This window comes from Plasmodium reichenowi, chromosome 7 (assembly GCF_001601855.1).
Source record: "Plasmodium reichenowi strain SY57 chromosome 7, whole genome shotgun sequence".
In the NCBI taxonomy this organism is placed as follows: Eukaryota; Apicomplexa; class Aconoidasida; order Haemosporida; family Plasmodiidae; genus Plasmodium; species Plasmodium reichenowi.
In genome coordinates, this window is record NC_033652.1 from 342,639 (window position 1) to 355,874 (window position 13,236).

At 19.7% G+C, this 13,236-nt stretch overlaps 5 protein-coding genes across 5 annotated transcripts in view; 2 read left to right on the forward strand and 3 right to left on the reverse strand.

Annotated features, from left to right (window-relative positions):
- Positions 1-993: 993 nt before the first annotated feature.
- On the forward strand, positions 994-1,581 carry PRSY57_0707700 (hypothetical protein; the record flags this gene model as incomplete). The annotated part of the gene is made up of 2 exons (XM_012906738.1): positions 994-1,192; positions 1,373-1,581. 2 exons carry the CDS (start codon positions 994-996, stop codon positions 1,579-1,581), a joined length of 408 nt encoding a protein of 135 aa, XP_012762192.1.
- Positions 1,582-2,194: 613 nt separating this feature from the next.
- PRSY57_0707800 (ribonucleases P/MRP protein subunit POP1, putative) lies at positions 2,195-6,067 on the reverse strand (the record flags this gene model as incomplete). The annotated part of the gene is made up of 4 exons (XM_012906739.2): positions 2,195-2,238; positions 2,344-2,436; positions 2,571-2,939; positions 3,127-6,067. 4 exons carry the CDS (start codon positions 6,065-6,067, stop codon positions 2,195-2,197), a joined length of 3,447 nt encoding a protein of 1,148 aa, XP_012762193.2.
- A 1,289-nt stretch (positions 6,068-7,356) lies between these two features.
- On the reverse strand, positions 7,357-8,460 carry PRSY57_0707900 (lysophospholipase, putative; the record flags this gene model as incomplete). Its single annotated transcript, XM_012906740.2, has 1 exon — positions 7,357-8,460. The coding sequence occupies one exon, from the start codon at positions 8,458-8,460 to the stop codon at positions 7,357-7,359; it is 1,104 nt and encodes a 367-aa protein (XP_012762194.1).
- A 1,685-nt stretch (positions 8,461-10,145) lies between these two features.
- PRSY57_0708000 (hypothetical protein) lies at positions 10,146-10,340 on the forward strand (the record flags this gene model as incomplete). The annotated part of the gene is made up of 1 exon (XM_012906741.2): positions 10,146-10,340. The coding sequence occupies one exon, from the start codon at positions 10,146-10,148 to the stop codon at positions 10,338-10,340; it is 195 nt and encodes a 64-aa protein (XP_012762195.1).
- Positions 10,341-10,838: 498 nt separating this feature from the next.
- The window catches only part of PRSY57_0708100 (putative membrane protein), a gene marked incomplete at both ends in the record, with an annotated part of 7,446 nt that continues 5,048 nt past the window's right edge, over positions 10,839-13,236 (reverse strand). Inside the window, 2 exons of the mRNA XM_012906742.2 lie at positions 10,839-11,917; positions 12,113-13,236. The exon at positions 12,113-13,236 is cut by the window's right edge and continues 1,468 nt beyond it. Of these exons, the coding sequence (XP_012762196.2) occupies positions 10,839-11,917; positions 12,113-13,236 (2,203 nt within the window). The remainder of the gene's footprint in view (positions 11,918-12,112) is intronic.

Here is a 13,236-nt window from a genome sequence, read left to right on the forward strand (position 1 = left end):
ATGCAAAGTATATAATTATTTTTAAAAAAAGTCTTTATAAAAAAATTATTTTAAAAAATTCGGAAAATATTATGTAAATTTTTAGATTTATATGCGTAACATATTTACTCAGAGAAGAGATAAAAAAAAAAAAAAAAAAAGAGAAAAAAAAAATGTATAATATTATATATAAATTTATTTATATTATATATATATAATATATATTTTTATGTAAATTCAATATTTTATTATTTATTATAATTAAAGAAAATAAAAACACTAAATAGTAAGAAAATATTACTATGTAATAATTTAAATACATATATATATATATTTGTATATACTAACATATTTCAATTCATATGTATTATAAAACCATATTAGAAAAAAGAATTGTAAATTGTCTTACAATTTTATATGTATATTTATAAACATTAAAAACACAATCAGAAATTATTTAATTTTTGATATAATCCTTTTTTTTTTTTTTTTTCAAGCTCTCTTATATTTAAAAGTTTAGGTCTAAACTTTATAATTATATATAATATATATATAACAACCATGTATATATGTGTACTATACAGATTATAAAGATTCATAAACTTATGTTTATAATATATCACGTTTAAGAAAAGAATTATACTTCAAGAACTATTTGTATTTCAAAGATATGATGAATTAAAAAGAAAAAGCAATATTTTATATGTCCCTTTTATATTTCAATATATATATATATATATATATATATATATATTTATATTTATATTTATATTTATATTTATATTTATATTTATATTTATATTTATATTTATATTTATATTTATTTATTTATTTATTTATATATTTATTTATTTTTCGTGTTTTAATTTTGTTTTTTTTTATGTTACAATTCATATAACAATATTCCAAGAAAATAATAATATTAATGAATAATAAAAAGAAAAAAAAATTAATAGTAATAATAAAATACATAGTAACGTAACCTTTATAAAACATACATATAATAATATAAACATGGATAATATGGATGAAGAGAATAATTTTAATTTTCCTGAAAGCAGTGAAGTAAACTATAACGAAGAATTCGCACAAATAAAAGTAGGACAACTTATTTCGGAAAAATACTTGGCTGATTTTATAAATAAAGATATATTTTTTATAGGTGAAATTATGAATATAGAAGGAAATGTAATCAACGTTAAATCAGTAAATGGTAAAATAATTCAAGAAATAAAAGAATTGAATAAATTATAAACATATCAATATGGATATATATAAATTATATATATTTTTTTTTTTTTTCTGAACATGTTCATGTCTTTTTTTTTCTTTTTTTTAATTTTTATCTTTTTACCTGTACATATTCATGTAACTTTTTTTTTTTCATTTCCAGGTAATTATGTCGATTGTATATTAAAAGATAATAACTTTAATACGGATTCAAAGTATATTGGAATAAAAGGTATCGTATCAGATGATTTAAAAATTATAGAAACGAGGGGTATTGTATTATTACAAGATATCAACTTTGAAATTGTTAATGATTATATAAATATTTCTATGGAGAATAAAGATTCGGATGTTTTCATACCATCATATTAAATATATCTAAATGTAGATATAAAATAAGAGGAATAAAATAAAATTCATTATAATTAAATAGAATATTTTTTTATATATTTGTATGCATATATCTTTTATTTCTAATTTATTTCTTATTTATTTCTTATTTATTTCTTATTTATTTTTTATTTATTTCTTATTTATTTCTTATTTATTTCTTATTTATTTCTTATTTATTTCTTATTTATTTCTTATTTATTTCTTATTTATTTCTTATTTATTTCTTATTTATTTCTTGTTTTTTTTTTTCATGTTATCTTATTTTTGAAACAATAAGAAAAATATAAATATTAAAATTGAAATTATATATATATATATTTTACGCAATGTTTTTTCAAAAAAATGTGTCTATTTTTACATTGTTTTTCTTTTTTCGTTTTTTGAAATACATTTAAAAAAAAATAATATTTTATATATTTAAAAAATTAAAAAATATTATATATTTTTAATTCAGTTTTATAAATATATAACAATATTTTATTATTACACCATATATAACATATAGGTAGAAAAATAAAAAAAAAGTTCCTATATATATATATATATATATATATATATATATATATATATATCATACAAATTTATATTAGTCTTAAAAGGGTAGGTACATATCTTCAGTCACTAAATTAATCCATACTGCAAAAATAAAAAATGAAATCGTAATATGATAAATGTATATATATATATATATAATAAAATAAATAAGTATGATAATTTTTTTCTTTTTTCATTTAAACATACCATGGTGGTAATAAGCCGAATTGACATTTCTCATCAAGCCCAAAAATGCAAACTCCTTTCCATTTACATTTATATTTATTTCTTGTTGTGTTACTATAAAATTTAGAAAAAAAAAAAAAATTATAAATTACATTAAAATAATAATAACGTATGAAGCTTTTCATAAGATTTAGATTGGTAGATACATATAGAACATTTTTCTTTTTTTTTTATTATTAAAATTTTACATAGTTTTAAAGCAAAAAGATGATTTAACAAATTGTGCAAAAATAGATAAAACGATATATGGGCTACTCCATATCCATATCCTTTAGATAACACATGTCCGCCACTTGAGACATATCCAATGATTTGCTTAGATGATAAAATAATTTCTGCTTCATTTTTTTGACTATTGTTAGATTTTTTATTTTCTTCTTTTGATTGGTCTGTTGATAATTTTTGTAAATTTCTAATTTTATTCCTTTTCATTATTTTATTTTTATATTTATGAATTATGGTTTCTTTAATTTTTTCGATATCTTCGTTTTTCTTGTGTTTGTTGTTAATTCGTTTGTGTATGACCCACTCAAGCAATTTTTTGGTATCAGCATGTTCTACAAAAAAATAAAAATATAACACAATAAAAATATAATTCCCTACAGATATACAATGTATAAACGGTTCACATTATTTGTGAATCATGCTTTGTTACAATATGATATATATATATATATATATATATATATATATATATATATGTAGGATTAATCTATCCATCCTTTATCATATTGAATAACTTACTTATAAAAAACTTGATGACTTGCTTCAATGTCAATGAACATATATGAGTTAACCTCTTAGGGGTACTTTTTTTATATGATTGGACATAAACAGATATAAAATATGTTGAGAAAATTAAAAATTTAGATTTAAAATGTTCTATGAAAATATCAAAATCTTTGAATGTATTTATTTTTGAAATACGTTTTAAAGATATGGTAAGAAATCCTTGTATAAATGTTTTTATCATGAATTGATTATATGGATCTGATTGTCTTATAATTTTAATATGATTATTATAAGGATATATACATATCCAAGAATAATTAAAAGGATTATTAATACCTATACAATAATAATTAACTCTTTTGTTTATTGGTTTTTGAAAATATGAATTAGTAGATATACATTCTCTTAATTTATTATATGAAATGCCTCCAGATGTATCTGGGAAATCTTTAGGATATGTCAAAAAATTATAACACTTTAATATTTTTTCTCTTTCTTTTAAACCTATTGCTATAGATCCGTTACGTATTAATAAATGGAAAAGAGTGGAACATTTTTTTTTAGCTGGACATACAATAAAATATCTTTGATTTGTATTATTCGTTTTATTAATAATTAATATAGGTACTTTAGTATACCTTTTACAATTATTTGAAATGTTTTCTTTTGTTTTCTTTAACTCGGAAGAAATAATATTAGACTCAAATTGTTTATTATTCTTTGGTTTATTTCTATGATTATCTTCTAAATAATCTTTTAAATAATTTTCTATGGTTTTCTTATCATATGTTATATTTAAATTTTTATTTTTCATTGTTTCATATACGTCACAATATTTTTCTGACATTTTATTTTTTTCATTGTTCACGTTATGCTTATATATCTCAATATGATCTTTTAAAGTTTCACAGTTATTTAAATTATTATTATTATTATTATTATTATCAATATTATCTTTATTTTTATTATTTTTTATGTCTTTCACTATATTTATACATTTTCTTTTTTCCTTTATAGCTTCGTATGTATCAATATTTTTGTTATGCTCCATCATTTTTAGAATAGACAATTTAACTTTTTTCTTCTTACTACTCCTGACATGTTCATATTTATTAACCTTTATATGTTTAATTACATTTTGTTTAATTCTTTCATTCATAAGTATGTTATTATCAAAAGGAGAAAAGTCTTTTTCTCGTAAGACTCTGTTTCCGTTTTTTTCTTGTAGATAATCAAATGAATTCTCAAAAAAGTTTTGAGATTTTTTTTTTTTTATTACATTAATATTATCTCGACAATTATTATTATGTATATTCTTTTTATTGTTGTTACTTTTGTCTTTATATTTTCTTCTATTCCTATTTATATCCCTGTGTTGACATAAATATTTTTCCTTATAATTCTTTTGTATATCCTTTTCATTAACCTTATAATTTAGCAAAAATGGCCCTATTGATTTTGGTAATACAGTATATAGTGGTATTACAAAATCGTATGGAATGGTTACATTTTCATAATTAAAATGATACCTATCATGTTTCTCTTGATGAACATATTTTGTTTTTACTTTTAAAATATTTATTAACAGATCAAAACTTTTCGGACCAATTAATTCGTACATACACATATCTTTTATATGTTTTATATGAACAGAAGAATTTATATTTTTAAAATTTTCTATAACATCTTTTAAACTACTTGGATGTATAAATATCCATATATCTCTAATTATATCATCGTTTAATATGTTCTTTTTTTTATTTTCTTCTTTGCTTAACTCAATACCAGGTTTATCTATATTATCATTCGTATGTTCGTTTGTATAGGTTTGGTGAACTACGGTTAGGTGATTATTTTTATCTACAACTTCTATATCATTTTTATATTGAATATTATTTACATTATTTACCATATTTATATTATTATTAACATTGTTTATATTATTTATATTATCCTGATTATTGTAGTCTTTTATTTCTTTGACTTTCTTATTTTCCTTTAATTTGGAACGCCATAAAAAGTAGGCAGGACATATGAGTTGCCGTTTAGAGTTGAAAAAGTCATCATCAGAATGGGGATGATTATTATTGTTATTATGAGTTTGGTTCGTATTAATATTATGCTCCTTTTCGTTATTTAATTCATGTTCATTTATATTCTTATAAATGAATAATTTTCCAAGAAGTATACCATTAATATACTTACTAGTTAACATATTAGACTGCTCAATATTTGTGCATTTTTTTAAAGTATGTATTATATGATTTTCGTGTCCTGATAATTGTATTATTTCTACATAGGACATATCATGTATTAATGATTTCCTTTTACTAAATCTAAATATTCTTCTACTAATTTTTGAATAATTTTTTAAAGCTAGTTTATATCCATAAATACTAATCATTTTAAATCTTTTAGAATGATATGTATGTGTTTCAAGCCAATTTTTTTTTTTACTTCTCATAATAAACTTTTTATAAAAATAACCATACGTCATAAGATTTGGTTTTTTTTTTTTTTTCTTTCTCTTTTTTTTTTTTATTTTTGGTTCAGATATTAACATTTCATCTAATGCAGTTTTTTTACAAATCAATGGAACTCTATAAGGGTTATAGGACATACATCTTCTTCTTCTATTTTTATGTATTCTTTGAAAACATCTTTTAAAAATATTTCTCTTTCTTAATTCTCTACCAAATAAGGACAGATCTTTTTCTTTCAAATGAAAGAAGGATGATGTCCACGGAATTGATTCTAGGTTAAAAAAGAAATGAGCATCTGCATCGTTATTATTTATTTCATATATAGATCTATACATGCCTTTTTTTTCTTTTAAATTTTTTCCGTTCTTCTTAATCATTATTTTATTTCTAATTCTAACTGGGCATTCATCATGGCTGTAATTTTTGTTCTCTTCATTTTTATGGTTCATATTACTATCCTTATTAATCATATTATATCTTTTTTATTCATCTAAAATTTGTATTTCTTTATATTAATAAAGCGTGTGCCCTAAGCCATGATATATACAATATATATATATATATATATATATATATATATATATATATATGTTTCAGTTTATTTAAGAATATATAACTATATTTATTTTATAACATATAAATATATTATATATATATATATATATATATATTATATTGGGGGGGATTATAAAGTTATAATTCAATATTAAGGAAGCAAAAAAAAAAGAAAAAAAAAAAAAAAAAACAGAGGGAACATACAAACAAACGTTCAATATGATAAAATATACATATTACATATTATAATTTAAAATAAATAAATATATTTATGAACATTATGGTTACAACATATTTATAAATTAAAAAAACAAAAGAATCATTCTTTTTTCTATCATTTTTTAAAACTACAAAAATTAATATATTATTATCTTTTCTATAAAAAAAGAAAATCTAGAGTTTCTTTTTCTTTTTTTTGCCCTTTTATATATGTGAATATATTATTATATAAATTCATATATTTTTTATTTTAATATTTTTTTTTGAGAACATCTATTATAAATATTATTATTACTATCCATATATATATTTTATATATATATATATATATATATATGAAATATAAGTATATTAAAATATATATGCCCAATTTTGTATACACAAAATAAGTTGCTTTGAATTAAAATTTAAAAATAAATAAATAATAATAATAATAAAATTATTTTATTATTAATTAAACACGAAAAAGTAAAATAAAATAAAATAAATAATAAAGGAAGAATGGATTAAGAGAAAAAGCTGTTTTGTTATATTGATGTTAAAATTCTAAAAGTTTACAAGAAACCATTTTTCTTTTCTGTTTCTTATATTATTTATAGCAACACTGAAATAATATAGAATGAAAAGTTAAACAACATATGGGGATAATGAAAAAAAAAAAAAAAAAAAAAAAAAAAAAAAAAAAAATAGAAATATTAAAAAAAAGGTATTTTATTGTTTCATTATATTATCATTATTATTTATTTTATTTTTTATTTTTTATTTTATATATTTTATTTTTTTTTTTTTTGGGAGTTACATAAAATGTACGTCGGTATAATACGTTTCATTAAAAATAAAGCTCCTTTACAAAAAAAAAGATAAAATAATTTTTGTTTTAGAAAAAGAAGGGTTTTTTTTTCTATCACTTCTAATTATATATGTAACATCACTAATTAATTTATTGAAAGATATATTTATTTTTATTTTTCATTTTTCATTTGATTTATACTTGTTCTTGTTTGGGTGTATGTACAGCTAGCCATGTGATAATTTTGTTTAGAATTCTTTCATTTCCAGGTTCCATAGGTAGAAGGTGATCCATGTCATCTAAGGTATATAATTCTTTTTTAAGACACTTAAGTTTGTTGTAAAATTTTAATGTACCTTCATAAAAGCATACACTATCTTTTTTTGAATGAGCAAAAAGTATAGGTGTATTTTCAGGAATGTAATCCATATCATTATTTAGGTTATTTATAGCATTTAATAACTCACAACCTAATTTACATGTTACATGTTTTTTATATTTGAATTTATCAAATTCTATAATATCATTCATATGTGGAAACATATTAAAACGTAAACCAGGAGTAAGTCGTAAACTTGGAAAAAAGCTTCCTAAGAATTTTGCTAATGGAATATAGAAATATTTATATGATGGTTTAGTTGCTAATTCATCTATTGATATCATACCAGCTAAAGGTATACATCCTCTTATATTTAATTTATTATTATTATCTTTTGATTTTCCTAATATTTGTAAAGTTCTTAAAACAACATTACCACCCATAGATAATCCCATAATATAAAATGGTAGTATATTATTATTATTATTTATATTATCATGAAGGGATGAATGATTATCTTTTTTATTTTTTAAACATAGCATATCATGTACTCTATTAATATATTGTATAAAATCATATACTATATCATCAAATTGTCTTATATGGGTTCTTAAACCTTTCCATCCATCTGACTGTCCATGGCTTTGTAAATCTATTCCATAAAATGAATATCCATTTTTATTAAACTCCTCAATCCAACTATTTTTATATATATAATAATTATTACCATCTTTTAATATTGCCTTATTATTATTTACTACCTCGACATTATGTCTTAAATATTCTAAACGTACATGAGAATTCATACCATGACATGCTATTATAACACCTACTGGATTCTTAACCGTCCATGCATAAGTTTTTAACGATAACCCATCCTTATTATGAAAAGAATCCAATTTGGGATTCCCATCTAATCGAGTGCTGCTCGAACCTGTGGAGCTCTTCCTCGATATCTTCCCTCCATCTTGGCTCTTCATCTGATATATATATATATATAAATATATATTTTGAAAAGTGACGAAAGAAAATGGAAATATAGAAATATATGAAAATATAAAAATGTAAAACAAGTGCAATTATAAATAAATATAAAAATATATACATATATATATATATATATATATATATATATATATATTATATCACTTGGTTTGGTAATGTAACATAGCTATCACACCTTTAATAACCCAATCATGTTTTCGGTTATTACAAAATATTTATAAATAAAACAAAAGACAACTTATAAATTAAACAATTAAATAAATGTATATTAAAAAACAGGACAAATGAAATGTGGTGTCAAAAAAAAAAAGAAAGAAATATAATATATATATATATATATATATTTATTTATATTTATATTCATCTCATACGAAACAATTATTTCCAAAATTCTTTAATATTTATAATAAATATAATATAACTTATTAAATAACATATATATTATATATATATGAATATTTTGTTGTAAATATTAAATTTGACATTATAAAATTATTATATTTTATGTACAAACATGGAAAGTTTTTATTCCCTAAAATATGACATTTATATTATATATTTGTTAAAGGTATATAAATATAAAAAAGAATACTATATATATATATATATATATATATATATAATTTCATCAATGTTTTTATATATGTAACAATGTATTATTATATATATAATATATATTCTTCTCATAAGTGATTACTTAATATAAATAAAATAGGAAAAGATATATAATTTATATTAAATATATATAATGTTTTTATTTTTATTTGTTAAAATGAAATATTAAAAATTAATATTTTCATTCCATTATTTTTGTAACAATTAATAAAAGGTACACTTGAATATGCACCAAAAAATAAAATAAAAATAAAATAAAATAAAAATAAAAATAAAATAAAAATAAAAATAAATATTACATATATATATACATACATATATATAATACCGAATGTTAAACCTTTTATTTATATCCTTAATTTTATAACATTCTTGAAATCTGAAAGAATAAATATATTATTTAAAAAAAAAAAAAGAATACAACTTGCAAAAATTATAATATATATTTTATATATTATATATAAATATATATATATATATAATACAAATGAATAATTTAGCATATTCATTAATATTATTAGGTATCCATTTAGATATAAAAAATATATATATTTCTTAAGTTTTAACGTTTCAACTGTTAAATAAATAAAATATAATTTTTTCTTTTTTAATTTTTTTGTTTTTACATGAATATTTATATAATATCACCACATTTCTGATGAGGTAAATATATGTTCATATGTGAATATATATATATATATATATTTTAATATGTTCTATATATTACATACAAATTATTTTTTAAAATATAGACTAATACTTTAAAAGTAAAAACCTTATTTTATTTAAAGTATTAAAATTTTTATATATGTACAATTATAATATTTATATTATATTTTTAAAGAAGGAATAATTTCTATAACTTCTATGAAATAATAAATATATATATAATAAATAAATATATGTTTGTATATATATTTTAATAATTAGCAAATTTTTATTTTGTATATTTTTTTTTTTTTTAGATATTAAATTAATGTTATTATAATTACAAAAGAAACAAAAAAAAAAAAAAAAAAAAAAAAAAAAAAAAAAAAAAAAAAAAATGCCCCTAGGTGTATCATTAAGAGAATATTTATTTATTGTATCAACCTCCTTTTTATGTATGGCTATGGGTTCTTGTTGTGTCCATTTAATTATGAAACCTGAAATGAGAAAAGTTGATATTTCTAAGCATGTAGAACATAGAAATGAAGCCATAAAAGAAGTGCAGAAAGATATAATAAAAAGTAAAACGTAGTTAAACATCTTCTGTGATATGTTAGAATATTATTTTAACGCGAACATTTAAAAGTTAAAAAAAATAAAATAATTAATAATAAACACATATTTGTATATATATATATATATATATATATATAAAATTTTATGTATTCTTTTTTTTTTTTTTGTAAATAATTATATATATATTTATATATATATATATATATATTATTTTTTTTTTATAATGCTCCATTTAGGGCAATATAAAATATAAAAGAATGATTACCTTAAAAAAGGAGAATAATTAAATAAACAAATTAATAAGTTAATAAATGTATACATATATTCATTGTTCATACATACATATTATAACAAACTAAAGTATGTATTTTTTTCTAGAAATATATACATACATATATATATATATATAATCAACATTATCATTTGGATGATACTTATACCTATATGTAATATATTTATTTACATTATTTAAAATATGAATTTTTATTTATTTATTTTTTTTTTTTTTTTTTGTTTAAATGTCCGAATCAAATATTGATTTTAAATGAGAAGGTGCTACACGATATACCCATACATTCCCTTCTCTTCTATCCAATCGAGATGTTCTTTGTCTTGCTCTTTTTCTAGTAACTATTAATTCTCTTATATCTTCAATAATTTCTCTATTTAATGACCAATAAGAATGTCTCAATGTATGTACATTTGAACCTAACCAAGTAGTATCAATGACATCTACATCTAGCCAATCACGATTATCTTTATAGCAATAAGTAGGTTCTATTCCAGTAAATACTAGTAATGTATTTCTGAACATAGGTGGCTGATGTAAAATATTTTGTGTTTTATTTTTATTTAAAGAACAATCATCTTCATCTTCATCATCATCATTGTCATTGTCATTGTCATTTATTTGTAATGAATTTTGATCATTAATATAAGTTCTGTTTTTTACATATTCTTTTCCAAAAAAAAAGTGAACAAGGGTTCTTAACTTTTCTGCTATTTTGATTTTGAATTTGAATTTTTTATTTTTTTTTTTGTTATTTGTAATTTCTAAATTTTCGCAATCAAAAAATGATGATAGAATATTATGATCTATGTTGTAATCTATTTTATCATTTGTATTCTTTTGTATGTTCATATTTTTTTTATTAGGAATTTTTTTATTATTTTCCATAGAAATAGAATAATAATCTAATTGGTTACTATCAAATAAATAATTTACACCTCGTCCATTATATTTTTTAGAAATATCTTCTTTACTTATATTTAAATCAAACACATTTTTTCCTAAGGATTTAGTACCACTAAAAATTTCTGCCCATTTTAATGCTTTATCATTGGAATCACAATATATTGAAATCACTGTACAAAATGAGCGAAGAAATATATATTCTTTATTTACGAAATCGCTTAAATAATACTCAGGGTTCATCATAGTTAGGGTTATTAGCTTCATTTTGTTTTGATACTTTTCATCTTTTTCCTTTTCTTCAATCGTCGAAAATAATTCGCTACTTACGATATCATGAAAGGCTAGTAGGAACATCCTTGTTCCCATGCTGTGTGTGATAATGTGTATTTGTCTTATGCCTGTAATAAATATTAAAGGATAATATAGACTGATATTAATAACCATAAGTAAATGAAAGGATAACGTTGGGTTATTACTTTATATTATTATATATATCCCCATAAACTACACCACAAAACATGCATAAATATAAATATATATATATATATATATTTTTTTTTTTTTTTTTTTTTTTTTTTTTTTTCTTCTGTTACCATTATTTCGTAGTGTATCCAGAAACGATTTGAAGGCATGGTGCACCTTCTTGTTTTGGGAGTTGTCCTTTGCTATAAAAAATTCTAGAAGATTTTTTCCAGAAGGCCAATTAAATAAAAAAAGTTTTATGTAGTTAGGAAAATTACCAAAAGAAGCCATTTGACCTAAAATTTGTAGAGCTTCTAAATGACTTGTATTATATCCATGTATAAAAATGACTGCTTCTAAGCATCCAGCTAATTCACATTTTACCCATCCATCTAAACTTAATTCTTTAATATCATCTATCCATGAGTATATATGTTTATCATTATATTTATTATGATTAAATGTATTGTATGTATTTTTTCGTTTTTTTATAATTTTAATTTTCACTTCATTATCTTCAAAATTGTCTTTTGTATTTCTACTTGTTAAAAAGTTATAATTTTTTTTATTAATATAACCAGTGATATATAATCCTCTTTCAGCATCTATCGATATATGTAAATCCGTGTTATATATTATACCAAAGTTTGGCATGTGCGGACATAAATTTTGTAATATTACATTCATACACTTAGTTTGATATACATTCGTTATCGTATCAGAAAACAATAATCTTCTACCTGTTTTTTTCCTTTTTAATTTTGGTAATGTTCCTGATAAAGCCTTTGGCAGAAATGCCCTCCTTCGTCTATTATTTCTTATTTTATATATTTTATTAAAATGAAAATATTTATTATACTTATTCTTAATCTTATTCTTATTATGATTACTACCATTATTATTGTCATCACTACTGTCATTATTATTATCATAACTATTATGATAACTTTTCATGTTTATATCATCATGGCTTTTTTTTTTCTTTTTCGTTTTTTTCTTCCTCCTTTTGAAACCTCTAAATCTTTTAAAGTCTAAAATATTGTTCGTCATACTATATCCTATATGTTTCTTTATTTTCCGTTTATCATTCCTTAATTGATGATTATCATTATTGTTATCATGTTTATTTTCCTTTCCCAACTTGTTATATATACGAAAAGATCCTTCATCCTCCTCTTTTTCATAATTATTGTCATCTTTGTTTTGTTCCATTTCATTCCTTTTATTGTTTATACCTTTTTTTTTTTTTTTTTTT